The 25,846-nt window shown below is 28.4% G+C and overlaps 2 protein-coding genes across 6 annotated transcripts in view; one reads left to right on the top strand and one right to left on the bottom strand.

Annotated features, from left to right (window-relative positions):
- Positions 1-2,061: 2,061 nt before the first annotated feature.
- Positions 2,062-6,827, top strand: Tsen34 (tRNA splicing endonuclease subunit 34). The gene is made up of 5 exons (XM_014425212.3): positions 2,062-2,346; positions 2,726-2,961; positions 3,034-3,244; positions 3,329-3,490; positions 6,528-6,827. Exons 1-5 carry the CDS (start codon positions 2,145-2,147, stop codon positions 6,719-6,721), a joined length of 1,005 nt encoding a protein of 334 aa, XP_014280698.1. The 5' UTR covers positions 2,062-2,144; the 3' UTR covers positions 6,722-6,827.
- Positions 6,828-10,053: 3,226 nt separating this feature from the next.
- Asap (ArfGAP domain of ASAP) overlaps positions 10,054-25,846 on the bottom strand; it is a 27,918-nt gene continuing 12,125 nt past the window's right edge. For 2 of the 5 annotated variants that reach the window (XM_014425186.3, XM_014425188.3), the window contains 9 exons: positions 25,548-25,678; positions 25,252-25,411; positions 19,952-20,071; positions 19,555-19,723; positions 17,922-18,140; positions 17,674-17,742; positions 17,025-17,158; positions 15,873-15,920; positions 10,054-14,546 (listed from right to left, as the gene is read on the bottom strand). In XM_014425186.3, coding sequence (XP_014280672.1) covers positions 14,319-14,546; positions 15,873-15,920; positions 17,025-17,158; positions 17,674-17,742; positions 17,922-18,140; positions 19,555-19,723; positions 19,952-20,071; positions 25,252-25,411; positions 25,548-25,678 — 1,278 coding nt within the window. In that variant the 3' untranslated portion in view covers positions 10,054-14,318. The remainder of the gene's footprint in view (positions 14,547-15,872; positions 15,921-17,024; positions 17,159-17,673; positions 17,743-17,921; positions 18,141-19,554; positions 19,724-19,951; positions 20,072-25,251; positions 25,412-25,547; positions 25,679-25,846) is intronic. The other 3 variants (XR_001343581.3, XM_014425187.3, XM_014425189.3) reach the window with 3 other exon arrangements.

The following is a 25,846-nucleotide window of genomic DNA, read 5'->3' as shown; positions in this document are numbered from 1 at the left end:
TTCAATTTTTATTTGTTGATTTTTTGCTTACTACTCTAAGACAGTAAAGAACAATTTTTATTTTCTGTATTATTATTTTGAAGGAATTCGTCCCAGTATAAATAAAGAATTTTTTAACAATTATTATGTCTGTTAAGTATGCATATATTTTTCATGAAACCCACAAATTTCAAACACAGTACCTACCGTATATTTTATCCCCAAATAAAAAAATAAAACTTTTTCTTGAACTTTAAACTGTAGATAATTATGTACTACTCCATAAAAGTGCCTAGTAAATAGGTCAGTATACTAATTACTTGACAGATTTTTTTTTTGTTTTGTTTTTTATTACTTATAACTTGAAGAATTTTACAAAAAATGTTTATTGAATACATATGAAATATTATTATATAAATATATATTATATAAATTTATTAAATATATATTATAGAAATATATTATATAAATTTTGTTTTGAAAATCAGATGGAAGAATTAAAAACTAATGATTTAAGATAAGATAACCCGGTTCAAACTATTTATGTAGGGAAATAAATCGTGGCTCATGGAATATAAAACCAGTGCTTCTTTTTGTTCGATAAAAACTAATTCTTAGCTTTTATGACTTACTTGACCAGGAAAGTAGTAGGCAATAGGTCGGGTAGTTATGAATTTTTGATATTTTTGTTTGTGTGTGGATTGACAAAAAAAATCCAAATTTGAGATTTTATTTTGAGACTTTATTTCGGCAAATATCACGAGAATTACTTATAAAATGTCATCATTACAAACTACTGTATGTGGCTGAAGTGCATTTAACTTGCTTCTTATGATTTAACATGATTTCTTCAGTATTGACAAAATTAAGACATTCTCAATAATTACCTAATAACTATTGATAATTTAACAATTTTGTCGATTCTAAAGCGTAAATTTGATTCAGACACAACTAACTATTCAGCCGAAAAAAAAACTTACATTTGGAAAATTTTCAATTTTAACCCTCTGGCTTCTCATCTGTGTTTGAATAGAAAAGAAAATTATTATTGTCAAGAATTTGTCAAGAACATACAGGACATGTAAGGAAAATTTCAAGCTCAAAATTGTTAAGGAAAATAAACTACTTCTAATATAAATGTAAAGATTTAAACTTTTTTAAATAGTTGGACAATCTGGTAAAAATTTTCTTTAGGAAAATTTAAGGTTTTGCATTCCTTACAAATATTCGTATCAACGCTTCTGATGGTGGTAAGTACGTTAAATTTAATAAAAACTATTTTATTTCTTTATTTTTTCACTTTTGTTTCTGGATCTACATCTGTCAATTAAAAAATAAAATACATTTTTTTTTAATTATAACTAGTTTCCGAAAAATTACATATTAAATATATATGAGAAGTTTTCTATAAGAAGTTAAAAATATTCACTACTCAAAAGCGAAGGTTTTTTTGACAAATGAAAATTCTAAATCTAGAACGTGTTAATTTTATTTAAAATTATAAATTTTCGTTAGCCAGTTAGGTGTTAAATTGTACAGATCAATATTTTCAATAAAAATTAAACTCGTCAATCTCAGATACATCAATTTAAATTTGCTAATAACAATTTTCCAAAAGTGGATATATTGACTCTTGAAAGAAAAGTCCTCTTGTGTCACAATAATATGTTAAAAATAAAAATATTTGTAACAATAATATGTTAAAAATAAAAATATTTGTAACAATAATATTAAAAATAAAAACATTTGTAACAATAATATGTTAAAATAAAAATATTTGTTACAATAATATGATAAAAATAAAAATATTTGTAACATAAATATGTTAAAAATAAAAATATTTGTAACAGTAATATGTTAAAAATAAAAATATTTGTAACAATAATATATTAAAAATAAAAATATTTGTTACAGTAATATGTTAAAAAATAAAAATATTTGTAACAATAATATGTTAAAAATAAAAAATATTTGTAACAACAATATGTTAAAAAATAAAAATATTTGTAACAATATGTTACAAATAAAACGCAAACCTGATAACACTTATCCATGTTTGTTTTGATGACAGGAGTAGGTTATTATATGGTTGTCCTAGCGTTCCCTCTCAATGTTATACCGGTAGATTTAGTTAAATAGTTTATAATTTAAAAAAAAATACAGTTATGGCTGATTCGCACATAACGGGATGTTTCGATGCTTTTTCCAAACAATTAGGAAGTGCATCGATGATGGACAGTTCTTCCAATGACTTTTATGATGAATCTGAAACTCTTTCCGAATTCGAAAAAACATTATCCCGAATCGATGATATTTCTGTCAAAATAAAATTGACTGACAATAAACCTCTGGTATGGAAAGCAGAAGGTACATACTAATTTTTAAATGACCAATTTTGTGAAGTTTGCATATAAACCTCTTTTACCAAGTTATAATATTGTTGAAAGATAGAGGTAGTATATGCTAACTTCAATTTGTCAGATAGTTAGAATGTAACTTATTAACGATTATAATTGAATAATTTTTTATGGAAATGAAGTATGTATGTTTTAATTTATTTCTGTGTATACTTCTTAAATTGGTGATGTAAACATAAAATCATCCCTTAAAAAAATGATTCTGAGATTGGGATTTGTCTTAATAATGTCTCTAATTTATATCTGAGCTATGCTTTAATGTTAACAATTTTTTTAATTTTATCCTCAGTCAGAATAATTTACTTTTATTGACTTAACCTCTCTTACAGAATGGTTAAAACTTCAGAAAAATCGAATACATGGCACATTAATAGGAACTCCTGCAAATTTTCCAAAGCAAGTATCGGAAAATGGTCTACCTCTATTACTTCTTCCAGAAGAAGTGACACTCATAATCGAAAAGAATATGGGAAAACTTTTCAGCTATAGAAAGAACAGGACATTTCCAAGTGATAAAGTGAAAGAAGAATATAGTGAATATTTAAGAAAAAACAAAGAAGAGCAGGTATGATACAAAAATTTATTTTTTTTTTTTTGGTATACTTGGTTGTTGTGAAAATAAACAGTAAAATTTTAGGAGGCCTATTACAAAAAATTATGCAAGGAACAAGTACTTGAAAGGATTGATTTGATTATTGAGGGCAAAAAAAGGAAAAGTCTGTCAAAACAACAAAACACTGAAGGAACAACTTCAGAATCAGAACTTGATCGAGAAGTACTTTTACAAAATGAAATTGAAAGAAAGGTGAAAGCTGCCACTGCTTCAAACTTAATACAAATTCCAACAGGTGGTTTAATTAAAAAACTTTTCTTTGGATTTTCTCTTATTTCACTATCTTAGTGACTATTTTTCTATTAACTCTATTATTTAGCTAGTCCTTGGTTAGCTGAGGAAGATCTGGAAGAGGTTGAGTGGACATATCCTGAAACATCCAAAGAAAAACTGAAGTATAGAGTATTTAAAGACCTCTATGAAAAAGGATATTCATTAACACCTTGTGCAAAATTTGGTGGAGATTTTCTTGTTTATCCCGGTAATCCTCACTCTTATTCAACATAAAGAGCTTCTATGATCCTATCCTTTCTAGAACTAAATTTATGTAAATAGGTTTCATTAGCACTCCACTGGCTCTCCTGGATGCAAAAATAAATAAAGTACTGAGAAAACACTAAAATTGGTAAAACAAACCAAAATAACTGCTTTGGTGACTATTACAAATTTAAAGATTGTACAGTTAATCATTAATTAAATCATTTATCTAAATAATAGTTCTTTTAAAGTAGTGTATTAAATTTTGCTCATATTGTTGATTAAGCTGTGATAACTCGTAAGTCTCAAAAAATCATAATTCCATTTTAAACCCTGAAAAATCAGTTAATCATGCTGGAGACATCTTGAATGTATTAATTTTTTAAAAATTTAGATACAGTGAAAGCTTTTTGATTTCAGACCCGAAAGGGAGATCTTTTTATTTTTGATTGGAGAAGTTTGTCGGGGGGTGCGGTCAGCAAAGAACAACATAAATAAACAAAACCATATTTATTTATTTTATGCTTACGTTTCGACCTGAGTTTCAGGTCTTCATCAGGGACTACACATCATCTTTTTTATTTTTGATACTGCATATCTTAAAATATAAAACCTCAAATTTTTAGAGAGAAAGAGATTAATTCTTTTTACATCACTGAATGTCTCCCAGTGCTGTAAATACTCTCTAATAAAATAAGTGAAAAGATTTTCTGAAAATGAAGTGCAATTAACGGGAAAAATGTCAAAACTAAGCAACCAAGGTTTATTATGATTCATTCATTGTAGAAGCTATATAGAAAATTCCTAGAATGAATGATTACCTAATTACATATGTACACTAAAACAAAAAGAACAAATGTCTGCTTCATTTTCATTTATTTTAAAATGAAATATAGTTTTTAAATAATATTAATTTTCTTAGTAATTTGGCATATGAATTTTTTTTAAATTTAATTGCATACATATGTCCATAGAATATGTAATGCATAGTTTTTATATGGTATTGTTTTTCATTAGTGACGTGGTTGTGAAAGAAGCACTGGGATTTTCTTGAGTCCTACTTATTCCTTCACTAGTATAGGGCTAAGCTTGGCTCGGAGTTCCCCAGGTTGAATATGATATATTGTAACTATAAATGAATTTGTTTAAGGTGTTATTTTATTTTTTGTTTAATTTAATTTTTTTTCTATTTATTATTTTGTTATCATTGTATTTGTGTATATCTATAAATATAGTGTGAATGTGTTTTATTGGCTCTGTTATATTTTATGTCTGATCTATGTGACAGAATATAGTACTACAAAATAAAATAAATAGTGTGTAGACGACATCGAAGACGTCTTGTTTAAACTCAAAAATAATAAATCACCCAGTAATGATGGACTCCCAGCAGAATTGATTAAAGGGCATCATGAAGTCGCCAGGGAACTTCAGGACCTGAAGCTCAAATATGGGAACAGGAGACCATACCTAAGGAGTGGAATGAGGCTGTAGTGATGCCTGTATGCAAGAAGAAGGGAACTTCAACGATATGCAGGAACTATGAAGGGATTAGTTTGCTTAACACTGCATATAAAAATTTTTCCATATCCCTTTACAACAGGCTCAATAGGTCAACTATTGATCAAATCTTCGCCCTGACACAAATCTCTGAGAAGATGAAGGATTATTAGCTGACAACTTGGATGCTGTTCATTGATTTTTGGGCTACCTACGATACAATTGTAAGGAGTGAGCTCATATTGACCATGCATGAACTGGGGTGAGTTAACTAACTTGATTAGTAAAATGCACAATGGTGAGCAAAATCTGTCAAGTAAAATCCTGTGGGTTATTAGAGCCTTTGGAAGTGAAGTGTGGCCTAAGACAGGCTGACCCAATAGCTTCTCTCCTGTATAATATCGCTCTACAAGCAATCATAAATAGAGCAGGACTAAATCAGAAGTAACAATATTTACAAAAATGACCGAAGTTCTGGGCAATGCAGACATTGTCATCATCGGTAGATCCTTCAGAGCATTAGGATGGCTTTCAAAGCAATGGATATCAAACCAAAAATGATGGGCCTGCATATTAATGGGGAAACAACAAAGATTATGGTATTGGGTAATAAGTCACTGGATCAGAGGCAGAGTCGCTTTGTAAAGCTTTTCTTACATTGGCTCTATCATCAATGATAACCAGAATGAAGAAGAAGAGGTTAAAAGCAGAATTGCACCTGGAAATAGAGCCTATTTCTTAGTCGTACCACCAAGTTATATCGTACAAAACGTTGATAAGGCCAGTCACCTCATGGGGTGGAGAAACATGGTTCCTAAGCAATAAAATCACTAACCTGCAAGACAGGTTTGATTAGGTAATTCTGAGGAGGATCTTAGGGCCTGTATGCGAGAATGGTAATTGGCAAAGAAGGAAAAATAGTGAACTGTTTGGGCTCTACAAGGAATGTAGCATCTCCTCATGTATCAGGATACAAAGGATTAAATGGCTTGGTCATGAGATGAGGATGAGCGAGGAAAGATTGGCTCAGAAATTGTACATTAACGTTCCAGATGGTGTACGTGCTGTGGGGCAGGATGTGTGACAACTGAGGATTCCTGTTATCCTTACAGAAGATAGAGAGAGATGGTTGAGCAGGCCAAGGGTAGCTTTATGCATTCCTTTGAAGAGTTGAAATACATTAAATTTGTCCCTTTTTTATTGAAACCTAATAAAAATTTCCATTAAAATAAGAGAAGTTTTACTGTAGTTTAAAGAATAATATTTGACTTTTTTTTAATATTTGAATAGTTGATTATTTTGTACTTACGATGTATCACAGCTTAAGCACCAATATATTGATGTATAAATCACCTTTATATTCAGTTTTGTGTTGCAATCTTTTCCTGATATATGTCTTTCTTTTATACACTCTATATAAATAGGCTCTCCTGCTCATCCAGTAATGTGTCAATCCCAAATAGAATGTATTCCGAAGCTCTACTATAGTTCTAAAACTTATTTGTCAGCAATGTCAGTTTCATCATTTTCTTGTGTTTCAGGAGAACCTTGGAAGTTCCATGCATATTTCATTGTTATATGTCTTGAATTTGATGAAGAATTCAAGCTCAGTGATCTAGTTTCAAATTCGAGGGTTAGTGTCTTCACTAGAAAAAATTTGGTTCTCGCCAGCATTGATGAGGATAATGAACTACATTATAACACTCTAACATGGCCTACTAAGATGTCTGTATAGATTTGTTGTAAAATCTTATTCTATTGACTGAAACCAGTTGACCAATATTGGAATGTTATTATTCCTCATTTCATTTATTTTTCTGATTATATTCTGTTGAAATCTATGGTTACCTGATGTAAATATGTTTTTAATTATTGGTGTAAATAATTTTCTACTTATTTTACTACTTTCACCAGTTGTATTTTATTACACGAGGATTGGAAGTTTATTTTATTTTATTTTTACTTGCCTGTAGAGATATTTTTAAAAAGAAACTTTTTGTCTTAACTTTTTTATAAGAATATTTAGTTTTAAATGTGTATGATTACTCAGGTGATTATATTTTAGTGTCAATCTGTATTATTTTTAATATTCTGTAAGTTTATTTTTTAAAATAAATCTTAGTGTGTAAATATATGCTTTATTTATTTAGTGTTATTGATTTCCTTGCTCTGCCAATCTAAGTTTTTAATCAGTATGGTATACTATATTACAATTTTTTTGGTGATAATTCAATTATTATAACTCAGTAAAACAATGATAGTTATATGGTTATTATTGTTGAACGTCATTATTTATCTTATGCTGGAGAAAAATATTTTTAGTCCAATATATGGTCTAAAAGACCTCATCTTATAAGAATGTTTTATATGAAATATTTACCCCCTACTTAAGACTGAAAATATTTTTTATGTTACAATTTTAATAACTTTTTTCTCAAGGATGTAGGCTGCATATGAAAAGTAAAAGGACTTTAAGTAGAAAACTTTCAAGCAAGCTTCATCAAAATCATTAGAGCCATTTTGGCTATTGCATGCCGAGTGATTAAGCACATAAGCATTCGAGGACAAAATTTAAAAAAAAAAACTAGCAAAATCAGCCCATTCGATCAAGAGGTATTTATTCATGGCACAGATAGACAAATGGCGCCAAATTTTTTTTTGGGATCAGAGTATATTTCCGTTGAAAACTCCCCATCACAATACTCTTCTTAGGGAGGTGATAAGGATATTAAAAAGATTCTAAAAGGATAATAGTTAAGATGGAATTGTAAATTTTATTTTTAAACCTAGTACTAATTCATTTACCTGGAATTTAGTAAAAAAAATCACTGGAATGATTAAATTCATTAATTTGCATTCTTGGATATTAATAATGGCTTACTTGATACCAGGCTTAGTTTCGCATAACTGAGTAAAAATAGAAACTGTTATAAAGTAAATCAGTTGTTTTCCAAAATAAGCTTTAGTTTCCACTATCGCTTAACAAGTACGTGGATACATACAAGGGCTGTCCGGAAAGTAACTAGTGTTTCAGCCCATTAAGAGGTGGACTGGACAAGAGCCACCATTTACGTGTTAAAACATCCTTGTACTCTGCCTTCATCCAGCTATGGCAGCTTGCAAACAACTGCTTTTATTTTGCTATAGAATTTAGTGATCTATAAACTCAATTTGATTTTATATTTATAAGAGCTAGGAGGGGGCAGAGATAGAATATATATAGGATCAATTTAGGGCCTTCTCTTAACTCAAATAATTTTTACTAATGCCTTCCTATTTTTTAAATATTATAGATGTAAAATATACTTGTATATGTATTATAAAAAATACTTCATGTAAAACCATCACTTTGAATTTTTTAAAATCCTACTAAATTTTTAAAGGGGGAAATTTAATTCACTCAATTTGTATAAAAAGATATTTATTATGAATTTTATTTGATGAAGCACTGGTAAGAAGACACCAAAAAAAAATTTTTTAAAGGATGTTTTGTATGACGCAAAGCTTTTGCTTTAATATTTAGTTTGAGAAATTTTAAAATTACAAATATTTAAGTTATGTTATAAATAATAATAAATTAGTTTAAAATATTCATGAAGAAAAATGTAAAATTTTTAAAAAGTTAGGACTAACTGTTATATAAAAAATACGAGGGTATAAAAATTATCACTGACACTGTGAAACCTGATAATTCTAAAAAATCAATATCATGTTAATACAATATAAATAATAATCAATAATGCACCATTCCAGAGACACCTTGTTTCAACCATCGTTTTCAGCATCCCTAAATAATTTTTTCTGGCCTTGAGAATTCATTTAAGATATCTCCAGAATGATACAATGGTTTATTGTTGTTAGTATAACTATCTTTAAATGACACAAAGATTTTTCTGACTTACGAAGTAGTAAGCAACATAATACAATTTGTATTTGTATTTAAATATTAAATACAAATACAAATTATAAGTAGGAAAATATAAAATACAATAAACAATACTGCGGCTTCACTAATTCTTTTTTATTTAACTAGAAGGCAAAAATAAAATATATATATATATATTCTGAGCATTAGACAAGGTTACATATTTTTTAAGTACCAAAGAAAAATAACATAATGGTAAAAAGTATGGCAGATAAAAGTTTTAACAAAGATATTCATTATTTGAATATAATATTAAATGTGATGTTTATTAATTTTTGTTTAATGAAATGTCCTAAAAATATAAATAGTTGTATACTTCTCTAACAATGAGATCGATTATAATGTATACTTGTATTGAAATTTTTTTTTTTTAAGCAACAGCTTATATTGCAACAAATTAAAATGTAAAAACCTAAAAATTGAAAGACTAAAAAATAATAATGTATATATGAGAGGATTTTCAATAAAAATTACACTTTTTTTCCCTAAGAGTGAAACCTTTTTAAAAGTTCTTAAGGGTAGGCTGGTTGAGACTTTTGTAGAAACAGTATAAACATGTTACAGAATATAAAACAGTTTTGGCATCCTATATTATAGTTACAGTACATAGATACATATATATATAGCCTATATGTTTTGTTTACCACAATGAGGTATCTAGACTGTAAGTTATGAACACATACAATTTTACTAGGTTTCCTCTTTTAACCCTCTGCCACGCACAATGTATTCTTGAGGAAAGGCAGACATTTTTTCTGCTATTATAAATAGTTTTCCAATAATTCCATGAACTTATGAATCAAATGATTTGCCATACTCCAGCAACTATTTGATAATGTTCTCATCTTGTACTGCTTGGAATCATCTTTTAGCATAAATTCATTTATTGAAATTATCTTTTCACAAATATTATATTATTTATTGACCTCATTCTAAGACAATATTTTTGATAATTGAAAGAAGGGATGAGGGTTGACTTCTAGTTTAGAACATGGAGAAAATAAGTTTTGCAAAAAGCTACAAAGGAATAATAATTTTCGCTAATATTAATTTTATTTACTAATGAGTTTGTAGCCTGTAAAATCCAAATTATATCAGAAATTTTAAATAAAACTGCTATATTTCAAGTCACATTTTACCTATTTTCTATTTTTTGGATGGTTGATTTTCGTTGTTACTAACAGCAATTCTAATGTTATTTTATCTTATTTAATTGTTTTTTCTCTAAGAGTTAATTTAACACATCGATTTTTTCAATATACTTTTTTGTAGATAATTATTTATTTGGTAGTACTTACATATTGATAGTTAATTTAATAAAATACAATTTACTTCACCATTAAAAAAAAAAATGGTTAAAGAATAATATTAAATATACATCTCAAAAAAATTTAGGTTTCCATTTTTCAGTTCAAAATAAAAATATTTTAAAATTTGTTAAACCTTATCTCTTATACATGACGTCCAAACATGTTAGATTTTTCATTCTGCCAGACAGAGGGTTAAATAGATTTACAATATATATTTTTTTCTTCAATTAGCTTAACACATATTATGGTAGACATATATTCTTTTTATTTAAATATATATATATTTTTTTGTTTTGAATTTCACTTTATAATTATTTACACAACCTTTTTATAATATATAGCACTACATTATTTATTTACTTATCTGCGGGCAGGACAAATGTTAAATATATTTTATAATTCAACATCGCTTCATATATAATATATAATACATTTATAATTCTATACACATTTTCCGAATTAATATATAAGCTATAAGTTAATGATTAAAGAAAAGCATCGGAACCAAGTTATATTTCACCGGCTTTGACTTTGTGAAAACAGTTCTGCCCGAGAAAATTACAGACATTATCAAACAGTTGCAAAATAAAAACTGTAAAAACATATGTACAAATTTTACAACAGATAGGAAGTAAGCTCTTTTAGTTACCGCCAGAGCAAATTCTTTGGTATGATTAAATGGTAATACGAGTCACTGGTAAATGCAAACACATTACCACATGTGTAAAAGGAAACATGTGCGAAATAATTTCTATAACATTCTGGGAACATATCTATGTATGTAAATACATAAATACAATTATTACATATATATATATATATGTACATTCCACTTTAACACATATAATACAAAATAAAATAACAGCCAATCTTAGTCGCAGGTGAACCTATACAAGGTAATCTTTGTCATGATCTAAAGATACTACTAACTCATCAAAGAGTACATTTTAATTATAATTTAAACAGATTATAAATAATACTATTCCAGCTTAACGTCTTTTAACTCACAACACATTCCCTTGAGAGCGATGAGCTTATTTGGTTAAAAGTTATGTAAAATGCAAAAAAAACTAGTTATAATGATTTAAAGGAAAAGGTTTGAAATTAGTTATATCATTTTAACAAAACAAAAAAATACAATGAAAAGCAAAGACCTCGAACTACTGTACTAAAAAAACTGAGAACTATAATGCTATATGATCTAAGTCACAACAATTTTTTTTTTAAATGCAACAAATATATGTTTTTAAATGCAATGGGAAGTAAAGACAATCCACATTTTCAATGGTAATTTGTATTTGTTTACTATATCATCATTTAATTATTGTTCAAACTATAATACAAAAGGATTACCCAGCAGCTGATAGACCATATGCTCTGTTGTTGGTTACAACTCACACTTAAGAATTACACAAATCTCCTACAGATCTTTTTTAGTTGAGGTTGGAGTCTTAATTTGCATAAATATAAATCAGTTTATGGAGTGAAGTTATAGCCCATAACAAAAGTAGGACATACGAGTTATAACTTTCGAAAATCCATCCAAACCAGATGTTTTCAATTGCATCTAGGTGGATTTTGGAATTTAAAAACTCATATAGTACAGAAGTACCACTGATACCAAATCTACTAAAACCGTTACTCGGCTGAACCCTTTAAATAATAATTAAAAAAGTTGAAGATAAAATAAAATAACCAAACAGAATAGGCAACTATCAGAGAGATCCAAACTTTTATTTCAACTAATTAATTTTTCTTTAACAATTAGTTATTAGTAGGAATGTCATCATAATCAACTGATAAAATTAAATTTGGTTTGATTAAAATACATTTTAATCATAATTTTTTAATATTTTACTTCTTTTCAATAATTTAATATTATAAGAAAAGCAGGATTTAATATAATCCACCCTAAAATTGTACAAAATTAAAAAATAATCTTTAACTTGGCTTGGATCTTTCAAATTGTTGCCGGTACTGGTTTATATTTCTACTCAAAATACTAGAGCAGCGATTCCTGAACGTTTTTCGTCACGGCACCCTTTTTGGTTTAAACAAATTTCGTGGCATACCTGTTGGGCTAAAAAATATATATAAACCTTTATATATCAAACATTTCTTGAAAAGAAAGTACAAACATGAAACAAAACAATCGTGGATATTAAATGTTTATTTGTTTCAATACTAATAGGTATTTTCTTTTCTTTTTTTTTTTTTAAGCACTGTAACAAATTAAACGCAAGATGGGAATCCTGTTGTATTTTTTTTTTTTTTTTTGGCAATTGAGATGTTACTATTAATTAATTATTAAATTTTAATTGATATTGGGAGTGCGGATGTCAGTAATATTTTTTTTTATTGCCCGCTTCAAATGTGTTAATATCCTTCGATGGCTTACAGAGGAAAATCACAGCTGAGTGGAATGAGTAACATATAAACAAAAATACTGATTGATCAATCCATACAATCCATATATAAAAGGCACCATAATATAACATGTATTCAATCTAAAACATTTTTACATAACTAAAATTATTAAGTTCGGAATAATAAAATAAAATATTAAAAAAATAAATTAAATATATGTAAACTAATACATAATAAGAGAGTAAAACAAAAATTTAAAAAAATAATTTGGTACATTCATACCAATTTACAACTAGGTATTATAGAAGTTTGAATGCCTAGGAAATCAACAAAATGAAATAGACAAAGGCTTAAAATTTGCATACTCAGTTTAAAAGTAAATTTATCATACTTTTTAGTTGCTGATGAAACCAGTTCTGAATGGCAGAAAGGTCAAAATTTGGCATTGAATACAATTATATACGTATATATAATTATATAAGTAACAATTATATACCACTCAGCTTACCTTTAGTATGAAACAAAACTTGCCTAATTAGTCAAAGTGTATAGTAGAAGATGTAGTCTAATTATTTACAAATTTCTGAAAAATTAATGTTCAACATTAATTAATTAGTCAATACATGTAGTAGAAACTATTTATTTACAAATGTTTGTAAATTTAATGCTTAACATTTTCCCAACATAATGGCTGTGAAGCCTACTTTCAAGAAATCTGTTCTTTATACAATTTTTTTTTCAATTTAACTGATGAAATTAATAAACATATACCCATATTAATTTATATATACTTTAATATAAGTAACAATTATATACCACTCAGCTTACCTTTACTCTTAATAATTACTTGTTGTCAATATACAATTATGCAGCGAGGTGAGATTGACAACAAGCTTTTGCTATGAGCATAAAAATAACTGAATTTCTTATCAGATCATAAATATTTGCCGCGGTGAATTTCCCATTAAATTTTTCAGTCTATAAAAATTGCACATTTGGTTTATATATTTTGCACGCTTTAAAAATCATTATGCAATGTGTTTAATTCAAAGATGCTTTTAGATGGCTAGAAGTAAAATGTTCCAAGTAAAAAACCATGCTGTTAAATAAGTTGGAAAACAATTGAAAATTTTTAACAAATTCTTGAAGAGTATGAAAATCATACTCATATAGCAGTATGAAAAATAAAGATGAACTTCAGCCAAAATATCGAACATGTGATTTATACAAAATAAAATTCCTCCCAAATCAATTATTTAATTTTATAAATTAATTGCAAGCTAGATTTTACTAGGCATCCAGTCTCTTATGCACGCTCAATAACAGTTTTACACAATTAGAAAATATAAAACCAACAACCTAAGTTCCAATAATGCTCAAAAGTTGTAATACTTTTCTAAAATTATACTTATTCATCACATAATTATTTTTCTAAAATCTGACTTAATCATTTTCATTGTTTTTTTTAAGATAATAATACATTTAAAAACACATCAATGAATAATCTACACCTACATTACACGTTTAAATAAATACTTATTACATCTACATATTAAAATAAATATACTTCGGACCTCTATTAACTTAAAATAAAAAAAAAACTATTTAAAAAATGTTAAAACAAAAATATTATCACATCATAAAAGGTATTTACCAAAGGCTAAAATCTCAGAGACTAATATACTTAAAAAGAGGCGTATCTAAAAGAGAAGAGGTGCGACATGAGCGGCTCAGTCCTGAATCATGTGGACGAAGCTAATCGGGAACATGCCACGCACAGAAGGCTCCCTCTCTAGAGCACCCTCCATCCAGTTCTCATCCTCAGTCGACATGGATGTAACCAAGATGATATCTCCCTCTCTGAATGAGAGTTCGTCTTCGTTATCCGCCTGGCAGTCATAGAGGGCACGACATCTAGGAGGGCCAGGAGTCTCCTCCAGCGGGCAGTAGAAATACGGCTGCAACAGAAAAACAAATGTACATTGAGTTCAGTATACAAGATTCATTCAATATTCGGTTTAACACTGTCTAAAAAAACAAAACAACCTTTTTGAGCTTCATAACTGTATTTTTCTAATTTAAATATAATTTTCAGCAAAAAGGGCTATAAATAGCATGAAATAATATAAACTGCATCGAAGTACAATTTTTTATTTAAAGATAATTTCAGTCAATCCAAAAATATTTAAAATAATATTTGAAAGTTTAGTTTTTCTTAAACTTATTGATAAACAATTTTTTTCACCAATTTTATTGATTACTCTTCATTAAAACATTGTGGAGAAACAATAATTTTTTCTTTTTTTTTTTTTTTTTGGTTGCATTAATCACAATTTCCCCCCCTTAATTCTCAGCCCCTGTCCTTATTAACTGTCAAATCCAAATGACAAAACCTCTTAACTGATATAAATAAGGAACATAAAGATTTTTAAAAAATTATGTGTCTATTTATTGTTTAAAAAAAAAAATGTTATTTTATCCAAAACTACTGAATTGAATTAAAAGAAATGTCATTCAGTCAATTTTGATAAGAACCATAAAATGAATTTAGATAGAGAAAAATATAGAAGAACAAACACTACAATTGAAATTTTAAATAGATAAAAAAAAAGTCCTCTCATTATTTTTAAAGTAGAAAACATTATTTCATTGTTATTATTATAATTATTATTTTTGTTTAACGTTTTGCTAAATAGATTGGATTTGTAAGGAATATAAATAAATAAAAATAACCCAACAGAAAGCATTGTTTGGAATATATTTAAATGAAAATACTTTCACTACCAATTAAGGAACATACTTTAATCGCAAGATATCAATTATCGCAGGCACTTAAATAAATTATAATATAAAATGAAGCCCACATGCTCTTGTTATAAAATGTATTCTTGTTAAGAAAACAAAAAAGCGATTAAATCATAATTGTTATAATATAATTAGGTAATAATAACAATAATATTAAGACAAATAACAAAAGGGTGAAAAAATAATAATAATTGCACATGATGCTATTCAAGTGACAATTGCATCATGCAAAGTCTTAATGTTGTAAGTTACATGCAGCAAAGTAATTAAACTACATGATTAAATTATTAGATAATAGCTTCTGTTCTGTTACAATAAAAACAAATAAAATATCACATCACTCTATAAAAATGATAATAAAAAAGAATTATTTCACAGAACAAAAACAAATATAATGAATTTGTGAAAAAGATGAACAGGAACCAAGCAAAATAATATTTAACCGAAACAAGACAACACCAAGACGAGAATGTCTTTACCTCATTCTCCTCCGGGTAGCTTTCTAGAACTGAACCATCTGTTTTTTTCTGTAAAAAGAGATTTAGCCATTCTAAGGGAGTCAGATTTAATTATTAGGAATTGACAATAAAATCTAAATAAAAAAGAAATCTACTTTCACACTTGCTTTTAAAATAGTTTAATTCTTTTAGAAATTATGAAAATCTATAATATTAAATTAAAACTACACTATCTGCTTTTTTATACGTATACTTAATTTAAAATCACCAACAATTCTATAAAATGATTCTTTAAAAGGGAGAGGAGAAATTTTAAAAATACAACATAATCTACTTAAATAGTGTGTAACTGCCAGTTCCTTAAAAAATTTCAGTTGCTTATGGAAAATCCAGTACATTTTAACCCTCTTGTCATTGTAAAGCCACATGAATGTAATTACATAATACATTTTAAGATGGAGAATTAAAAATTCATTATTTTGAGAAAAAATTTGTCCAAGATGTATAACAAGACTAATTGAACATTCATATACGGTTCCAGACTATCAAGCAAAAACAGAGGATGGGGACAGGATAGTTTTAAACTGAGCAGGTTATCAACACAGAAGTTGTAACTGCGGCAACTGGGAAGTGTTATTAGAGCAACTGTTGTATTTATTTTTTTTTTGAAAGGGTCAAACCAGAGGGACATGCTGAGCCATGAAACTCAAAACTGCAATTTTTACAAATATGTTTCAATATAACACCAGTTGTAGTGTAGTGTCAAAGAGAACTGGTGAATTTTAAAATAAAATCAATAAACAAAAAATTAATCCAAGTTAAACTACCCCTACCCCAAGATAACCATGATCATCTAATCATGTAATATGCCTTTATTACAAAATAGGGAACAGTGCAATGTAATGTGGGTTCTGAGAGGAAGGCAATGACCCAAAACGTAGGGAATTCTTGCTCTAAGCTGTTATATTGCTGGTCACAACAGAGTAAGTCCTCGATCAGAACAAATAACAGGAGCAGATAATATTTATATAAAGGGAGAGATAAAACTAAATGAATTTTTTGCTAGGTCTGTGTCACGGTGCCATACATTATTCTGTTGCTTTGGATTCACTAAAATATTATCTAGCTAGACATCGCACTAAATATATGGAAAAAGATAAAATTATCCTTTACCTTCCTTGGAGGAGGAACAGGATTCGGAGGTTCTGCATCAGATGCTAAAGAGGTAATACTCTCTGTCGACTGCCCGTTCGATAGCCGCGGCGAAGGAGCAGGTGGTGGTGGGCCTCTCGGCCTCTGAATACTGCCTGTAAGTGAAATATTTATTTAGGAAACAAAACAAAGTAATAAATTATAAATTCATACATTTATCTTTGAAGTAAAAATTGGTGTTGGAAATAAAAAAATATTAATTAAAACATAATTCAAATGATACTTCTGATTATTCTCATTGTATAAGGATAAATACAGAACCAGATCACTAATGAAAAAATTAAACAACTTGTATATTTAATGAGATGAGACGTAGTCAATATGAGGGAGGAGTTGTCTGTCAACTTTTATTTCTGTAGTGGTCCCACAAAATGAAAACTTGACCCCCTCGCCCCGGTTAGAATAGGTTTATTACCCATATATAATTTCTGCCTATAGGTCGGAAAGACCAGAAAGGGAGTCACTCATAAAAAAAAGTTCCCTCAATTCGGTGTTGTGTAGTCTCCTAAATTCTCTGGTTAACTCATACTTTTTTTTTTTTTTTTTTTTTATAAAGATTATTTCTTACATGAGGTATCACATCTGAAGCAATGATGTACAGATAGCATACCTGTTTTGTCGATACCCGTTGCCTTCAATGCTGGAATTTCCCCAGGAGGAATGACTAATTTGGCACCAGCTGCAATTGACATATAATATTACAATACATGTTCCAATGAAAGTTTAATAAAAAAAACAACAACTATTATTACAAGATAAAGTAAATATTTTTAATAGTAACATTTAATAACCCAGATTACTTAAATGATTATAATAAATTCTAATCACACATAAAAAACCTTTAAAAAAAATCATTACCGAGATGTACAGCTCGAGTTGAGTCAGTAGACGGGGACCTCTTATGGTAGGATGGGTTTGGATCGGAGGGGCTGCGGTTATGGGTTGCAGGTAAGGTAGAATAACTGTAGCCTTGGGGAGGCGGTAATGGGGCAGCTCTCTTCTTAACCGAGCCCAGCGTACCCATATCTGGAATCACAGGCTGTGCTGGTGGCTTTTTGCTGATTGGATGACAAGCAACTGCAATAATTAAAAAATCATTATAATTTAAAGGTCAATTAATCAAAGAGGAACAGTCCATAAAATATAGCAATAAAAACAACAACAAATTTCAGTTAATATGAAAAATCATTTAATATGAATATGAAATTCTTAGAGAGTTGATAATTGATACGGACAGCAAGACAACAATGAAAAATAAATTTTGTATCTATTGTCAAAAGTTTACGTTAAAGAGTGATGTGGTCAATTACATTAAAAACTGTTCCCAACACAACCATATAAACCAAGGAAAAGGTTCTCACAAACTAAATAATATACAGACAAGGGGTATATATCTCCTAATGGGAAACAAGAGGGGCAAACAGTTTTATATCTAAAATTATTAATACTTATAAAAAAAAAAATAATGTTTTAAGTATATTTTTATATAATATGGTGTATTATATTGTAGCCTATTAAATGACTTACAAATGGCCTGGGATTATTTATGAAATAAAAATTGTTACTCGAATAGATCCTAAACTCTCCAATCCCAGATCACAACCCTTGAAGAATGGTGTCAAAATTGGATGATTAAAATACAACCTATCATCTGCCCTACAATATCCTTTATTTATGTTCCTTTTACTTCTGTCGAACAAATCCGATACCTTTGACTACATCTGGAAAAAAAACTAACTTGGAATCCTAACACAACACTGAAAAGACAGGAAACTCCACATCAATTCAGACTATTACAGCAATTTCTGGACAAATGGTCTAAACTTCCAATCTATTACAAAAGACTGATCTACATGACTGTAATAAGGCCTATCTGGACAGACGAAGTTGAGCTTTAAGGCTCCACTAAACCTTCAAAACCCTCTTATATCCAATCCTTACTATCGAAAATCATTTGTAAAATCCTTAGTGCTCCTTACTTTGTCACAATTAAAATCATCTATAAAGACCTTAATGTTCCATATGCCCGAACCAGATATTATTCCTTCCTTATAAACTCCCTAACCATCCAAACCCACTAGGTTCTAACCTTGCTTCCTCTTCCATTCCTGATAATTCTCCGAGGTACCTGAAAAGAAGATGGCCTCGAAACATTCTAATGCAGAAAAGTTATTAGAGTGCTACAAATGGGTAGTTTCTCTACAAGGCTGTACCAAACCATTAGAATTTAACATTAAATTTACTAGATGTATTTTTATGTAAATACAGTGGTAAATGTCAATAAATAAATTTAAAAAAAAAAAGTTGAGGGGGAAGGAGTGCAACAATTTTTTTTTATAAAAAAAAAAAGGAGGTGGACAAAGGTAAAAAAAGGTTCAAAACCAGAGATAAAGACACACATTAATAATTTATAGAGATCATAAAAATACTTCATTAAAATTTATACAAAAAAATACCAAATAAACTACTATAGAGAGAAATATAGACTCACTTTGATGGTGCTGAGGTTTTTTCGCATGAGGCAGTGGTGGTGGAGGCTGACGAAAACTGCCCGACTTGAGGCTATCACAAGTAGATGACCGTGACCTCATATTTACAGGCGACTCAGCATAGCTTGGTGGTCGAGAAGCAGTTTTTCTCTCAGGTGTCACACAGCCATTCTAAAATTGAAGATGAGAAACTTCTAAATAATTTTATCTTATAACATAAATAAAAATAAATAACAAATTGTGTTCATATTTTTTTCAAGAAAACCCAAAACATATTTTTAAGAAAACCAAACTAATTAATAAGATGAGATTAAAGTTTTTTTGGTATATAATAAGATTAATAAAAAAAACAAGACAAACATAAAATTAATTTGTTAAACATAAAATATTTCAATTTACCCTATCCTCTATAATAGTCTCGTCATCAGAAAAATCTGTAGAGCCATCATCATGTGTTAAATTCCAGTCAATGTTGATGTTCTCAAATAGCGATTTTTGCCTTTGGAGGGCATGACGAATCTTTCAACAAAAGGTATATGATGTTAGTGAAATGAATTAATGTAAATTAATTATTTTTAAAAAGCTTAATTTAATTACTCAAGTTAGGAGCTTACTTTCAAAAAAGGCACATATCAACAAAATAATAAATTTTTAATTACCATATTTTTAAATTAAATTTGGATGAGAACTGAATAGAACCCTCTAATCTTTTCGTATCAATCGTGTTCTCTGGTAGGCTCAAGTAAATTATTTGAATCATTGTTAGCTTCTTATTAACAGGATTCCTTGAAGGATTGTAATAATGGTTTATAGAAAATAAAACAGGAGCATGATTTTTTCATAACAAAAAATGTTATAAAGAAATAAAGTAATCCCGATCCGAATGTTATGGGTTTAAAAAAACATTTATGGGACTTGACCTCATGATACAAAGAAACTTCGATGCATGTCAGGTAGACATTTAACCTACCAAGTCAAACAAAAAATACTGATAACGTTGCCAATCACTTAACCAAACCTAAAAATGTAACTAACAATTTTTAGAAATTTAGCTAAGAACTCTAGGAGTCGGGGCAGTTGGAGGGATAGTGGGGCAGTACCAACTGAAATGGTTTTCCCATATGATAGAGGCCAGACCGGAAGGGAAAGCGCCCATGAGGCTGTCACCATACACGAGGTAGAATAAAAAGCTGCTCTCTGACAGAAATGAGGGGAATGGTGAACAATCATGACAGTTGGAAAAAAGGGACAGAGGCTAAACCTCCAGAACTTATGGCAACTTGGAGGTAAAGAAAGAAGAAAAAAGCCTTCATTACATGGAGTGCATAACCATGATTTTATGACTTTCTGAGCAGACGAACAAGTCAAAAACCAAATACTGATTGTACTGGCTGCCAGTCACTTAACCAATCCTAAAGATCTAACAATTATTATGATTATGAGAAAACTAAAAATGTTCCAATAAAAGAAAGATGATCCAGGTGTGGTACAAAAAAAAAAAAAAAAAAAAAAAACTCAAATAATAATGAAACTATTTAATGAGAGCCAACATTTCGTCCCATGGTGCAGAGCTTCGTCAGGGCTAAAACAGGTATAATGAAATTAAGTAACAAAATAAGAAAATAGATAGTATAAAATAAAATTGAACAAAGGTATGGCTAATTATGTTTTAAAATCTGTGAAAATTTATATATTACATTTTTATGAACAAAGTAAATAAAAGAGAATAAACACAACTATTTTTCTTTAGTTTACTTTGTTCATTTTTATAAAAATTTTCAGATTTTAAATCATAATAAACCAGATCTTGTTCAATTTTATCTCATGTTATCTATTTTCTTACTTTGTTACCTTAGAGTTTATATCTTTTTTAGCCCTGACGAAGCCCTGCAACGTTGGCTCACATTAAATATTTTTATAACTATTTGAGTTTTTTCTTTGACCACACTCGGACCATCTTACTTTTATAATACCACATGGTCAATTAACGATCTTCACAAAAATGTTCCAGTTTGGAAGTTTTTTCATTTAGCTTCTAGCCTTATATAACATTTATCCATGAGAACTCTCTTGAGATAGTGACCAAATAAAATTTTTGATAACTGTAAACTGTTTTACTTATTTTTCATTTCATTATTCCATAGCTAGGAATACAATTTTTTTTAATGGAACATTCAAAGTAAACAAATCAAATCTATGTGTGATAATCAATCTAAAATAAATATGCCTGAATTTCCCACAATTTTGGATGAAAAAATGTCATTCTCAGCATGCTAAATATGCTGCCAATTTTATTTAATAATATAAACAAAAACAACGGATAATTATTTCACGAGTACTTTCATTTGTTTTTTTAAGTTGCTAAAATATTTTCCGAATTTGATATGAGCCTTAATGTAAGTAAGCTCCAAAATAAAAGTTTAATTACTCATTAAATAGAAATAAATAAATGAACATAACATACCTAATAACGAAATTATTATAGATCATTTACATACACCGGTCCTTCCATTTACTAGACAATTTTGTGAAAGCGTATTAGATAAATGACGGTTAGTCACAAATTAGAGACAAACAGATTTTTAATCAGTTGTGAGGACCAATCTAGAGGAATATTTTCTACTACATCCCCACTCCTATTTCAAAGGAAAAAACTTGTTTTCTGTTTTTTTAAGAATTTGAAATATTTAGTTTGGAGATTTTTGCTCCTGATTTTAATATCAAAAATCCTTCCGTTATTCCCCACCTATGGAGTTTCCGTATCCTGTACTTGCATTAAATTGATGAAAATTAATTGGTAAAGTGTAAGTAGCATTTTTGATAGCAAGGGATCAGAAAACTAGTAGTTACCAGAGACAACCAATACATCACAATAGCAAGCAGGAATCTAATTAAGTTGAATTCGACTAAAGTCACTTTCCAAGGAAAGAAACCTGATGTAAGTAGAACTGTCTGTATTTTAAATCAGTTAGAGGACAGATCAAATGAACAGATTACATCGTTGACTACCTACAACACTGTCTCCAAGAACATTAGCATCAGACCCTTAGTCACCAGCAGCACTTACAAGCATCTACCAGTCCCTTATATTGTTAATGGAATAATATCAATTTTTTAAATGAAATATATAAATTTTTAATATATGTATATAAATAATTGACCGTCTATTTCATATTATGAAGAAGATGGTCAGGGGTGCGGACAATATGAATCAAAAATAGTTAACAATTATTTATTTGCCGACGTTTCACCCTACTTTGTAAGATACTTCATTAAAGCTAAAAAGGTAAAAAAAAAAAAAAAAGAAAAAGAAAAAGGAAATTAAGGTAGGGTTAAAATTATGTAAAAATAAGTGAAAATAAAATTAAATACAAATGAAAGAAAAGAAAAAATAAATTATTATGAATATAAAATAAACAATGATAAGAATATAAAAAAATTACACGAACAATTAGGTTAAAAATGAACAGTAGACGTAATAACACGTAAAAAAGAGAAAGAACAAAGTCTCAAACTGTTTCTTTACGTGTTATTACGTCTACTGTTCATTTTTAACCTAATAGTTTACATAATTTATTATATTCTTATCATTGTCTATTTTAAATTAATACTAATTTATTTCTTCCTTTCTTTCATTTGTATATAATTTTATTTTCAATTATTTTTACATAATTTTAACCCTACCTTAATTTACCTTTTTGTATCTTATGATCCTACTATATCAAAATATTTTTAGTTGTTTTTGTATTTTTTTTAGCCCGGATTAACTTCTACAAAGTGGGGCGAAGTGTCAGCAAATAAATAGTTGTTAACTATTTTTGTTTCTTTTGACCGTACCCCTGACTATCTTCTTCATAATTTAATATACATTTTTATAACTAAAAACAAGTTTCTTTTTCAAAATTTTTTATATGTAACATTCTTTAATATTAAATTAATCCTAACACAAACGATATTATATATGAATGGAGTGGACAAGTGTATTTAAAATATAAAAACAGAATTCCATGAGTTTAATTAGTAAGGTTTTAAGTAAATTCCCACAGGAGGAAAAATAAATAAATAAATAAATTTAATATTATACGGTTGACTGTATTTGAATTAAGAAGGAGCTGGTTCAGGTTACTCTATTTGATATTTATGCATATAATTACGCTATACCCCTCCTCTTCTTCTCTTCCCCCTATTCCTCCAATTCGATAGTTGTTCTTTCACCTACACAGAGCAGATCAGTTTACTTTATTCATATTCTTATCCCTTCCCTTTGTATTAATATTATCAAACAGTTTCCTACTAATTTACCTTACCCCTATTCATTTTATTCTACCATTTTTATATTACATCTCCTACAATGTTCCCTTTACATTATATGTATTTATTTACTGAGTAACACAACATTTGTTATAACTTTTATAATTTATAATTTAAAACCCTAACAGTTGTTATTTTTCAAAATAATGGTGCAATTAGTAATTTATTATTTTATTTCTTACAGCTTTCATTTCTTATCATTCTCCACTTGATCAATTACTACTTCCTCAGTATTATTAATTTAGAAGTTAATATCACATGACTAGACATCAAAAATAACTATTAATTTTAATTTCAAAACCGTTTTAATAACAAATTAATTTTTATTTATATAAAACAAAAATAAGTTTTTGATTATCTTTTTAATTGTCAAACATAAAAATATAAAATTTTATTACTGTTTATCCTCATTAAGATAAGTTTTACTAAAAAAAAATTCACTTATTAACAATTTTTAAATTCCGCACCAGCATACTGATTTACTTTAATTTTTCAGATTACTAATATTGGAGGTCCAATCATATGTTTTTGGAAGAAATGAAAATTCTATCAATTATAATATTGCACCCCAATGTACTGATAACTTCTCAGATATCTTCAATATTTAAGTCAATTAATATGCTTTTGAAGGTGCTGTAATTGAGTAAGTAATGTATAAATTGAATTTAAAAATCTTAAAATTGATACTATTTTTAATTAAAAATTACCAAAACTTATTAAAGAATTCTAATAGTTCAGAAATAGGAAAGGTTTAAAAAAAAAATCGATACTAGAGCGACCTATCATTTTTAATTTCTGTACTCCCAAATACATATAAATAGACCCTGATACATTAAAAGTCTTAAAAAAAAAAAAAAAATTTTGAGTGTATTATCTTAAAATCAATAGCATTTCCAATTTCTGGAACTGATAATTGCTTTTTAAATTAATGTGTAGGTTTCCAGCTTTAACTTCCTAACTATTTCTGTTTAATTTTTAAACAAGTTTTTTATGTACATGTCTATTTATACACGTACCTTCCTTTATATCAGTTTTATATATACGTTTATTTTACACTTTAATACTCCATGTACATCACCCAATCTGTATCTTTTTTTTTTAGTCCTAAAGAAGACCTGCAATGTGGGTCGAAACGGCTCTTATTTAATAGTTGAACTTTTTTCAGACCACAACCTATGCCATCTCCTTCTTAATATCATTTATCTTATTAACACTTCAAAATTACGAAAATCAACAATATACTTTGAGAATGTGATTAACAACTTTAATTATTTAACTCATCTCTTAGATGATATTCAAAGTATTACTAAGAAGAGGTTATCATTTTATTTTTGTTATTTTAATTAGCTATGATTTTTTCATGAAGGTACTGGAAGAGAAATACTAACCAACTCTTCACACGAAGTGTGACCCCTTTCCTGAGCAATGTCTAGGGGTGTCTTGTCCTGAGCATTGTGTAGCACTGGATCAGCGCCACTCCTCAGTAGAAGCTTCATACATTCCGTTTTATCGTGAAGCGCTGCCATATGAAGAGCACTATCCCCTCCCCTGTGTAAACAAAAAAAAGTTTACTAAATGCTTATTTTTATAGATGAAAATTGTTAAATCGGAAATTCATTAACTGAATGACACAAATAAAAAATATGCTACTCATATTAAAAGTAATAGTTTCAATTAACATTACCTGTCACCTACTATTACAGTCTGCCTATCAATGCCTGATGAAGACATATTTTGTACTAAAAAGTCAACGAGATGAAGAGAAGCACCCATCTCTCTAATCACAGCCAAATGGAGAGCAGTTTCACCACAATCCTATATCAAAAGGTTTTTGTTTTCATTAAATTATTATTAATTCAATGTTAGTATACTAAAATAAAAACAAAAACATCCCAACAGATTTAGAAGGATAGGAATGAATTTAAACATCTTGTAAAAAGTTTGAGAGAAATTTAAATTTTCAATTTTAACACTACAATTTAT

This window comes from Halyomorpha halys, unplaced genomic scaffold, assembly GCF_000696795.3.
Source record: "Halyomorpha halys isolate HHAL.00 unplaced genomic scaffold, Hhal_1.1 Scaffold499.1, whole genome shotgun sequence".
NCBI lineage: Eukaryota > Metazoa > Arthropoda > Insecta > Hemiptera > Pentatomidae > Halyomorpha > Halyomorpha halys.
This window is presented reverse-complemented; position numbering and strand designations above follow the sequence as displayed.

Coding starts and splice junctions, on each gene's coding strand:
- Tsen34 (XM_014425212.3), top strand. CDS start 2,145: ATGGCTGATTCGCACATAACGGGATGTTTCGATGCTTTTTCCAAACAA. Junction 2,347..2,725: donor TCTGGTATGGAAAGCAGAAG/GTACATACTAAT, acceptor CCTCTCTTACAG/AATGGTTAAAACTTCAGAAA. Junction 3,245..3,328: donor CTTAATACAAATTCCAACAG/GTGGTTTAATTA, acceptor TCTATTATTTAG/CTAGTCCTTGGTTAGCTGAG.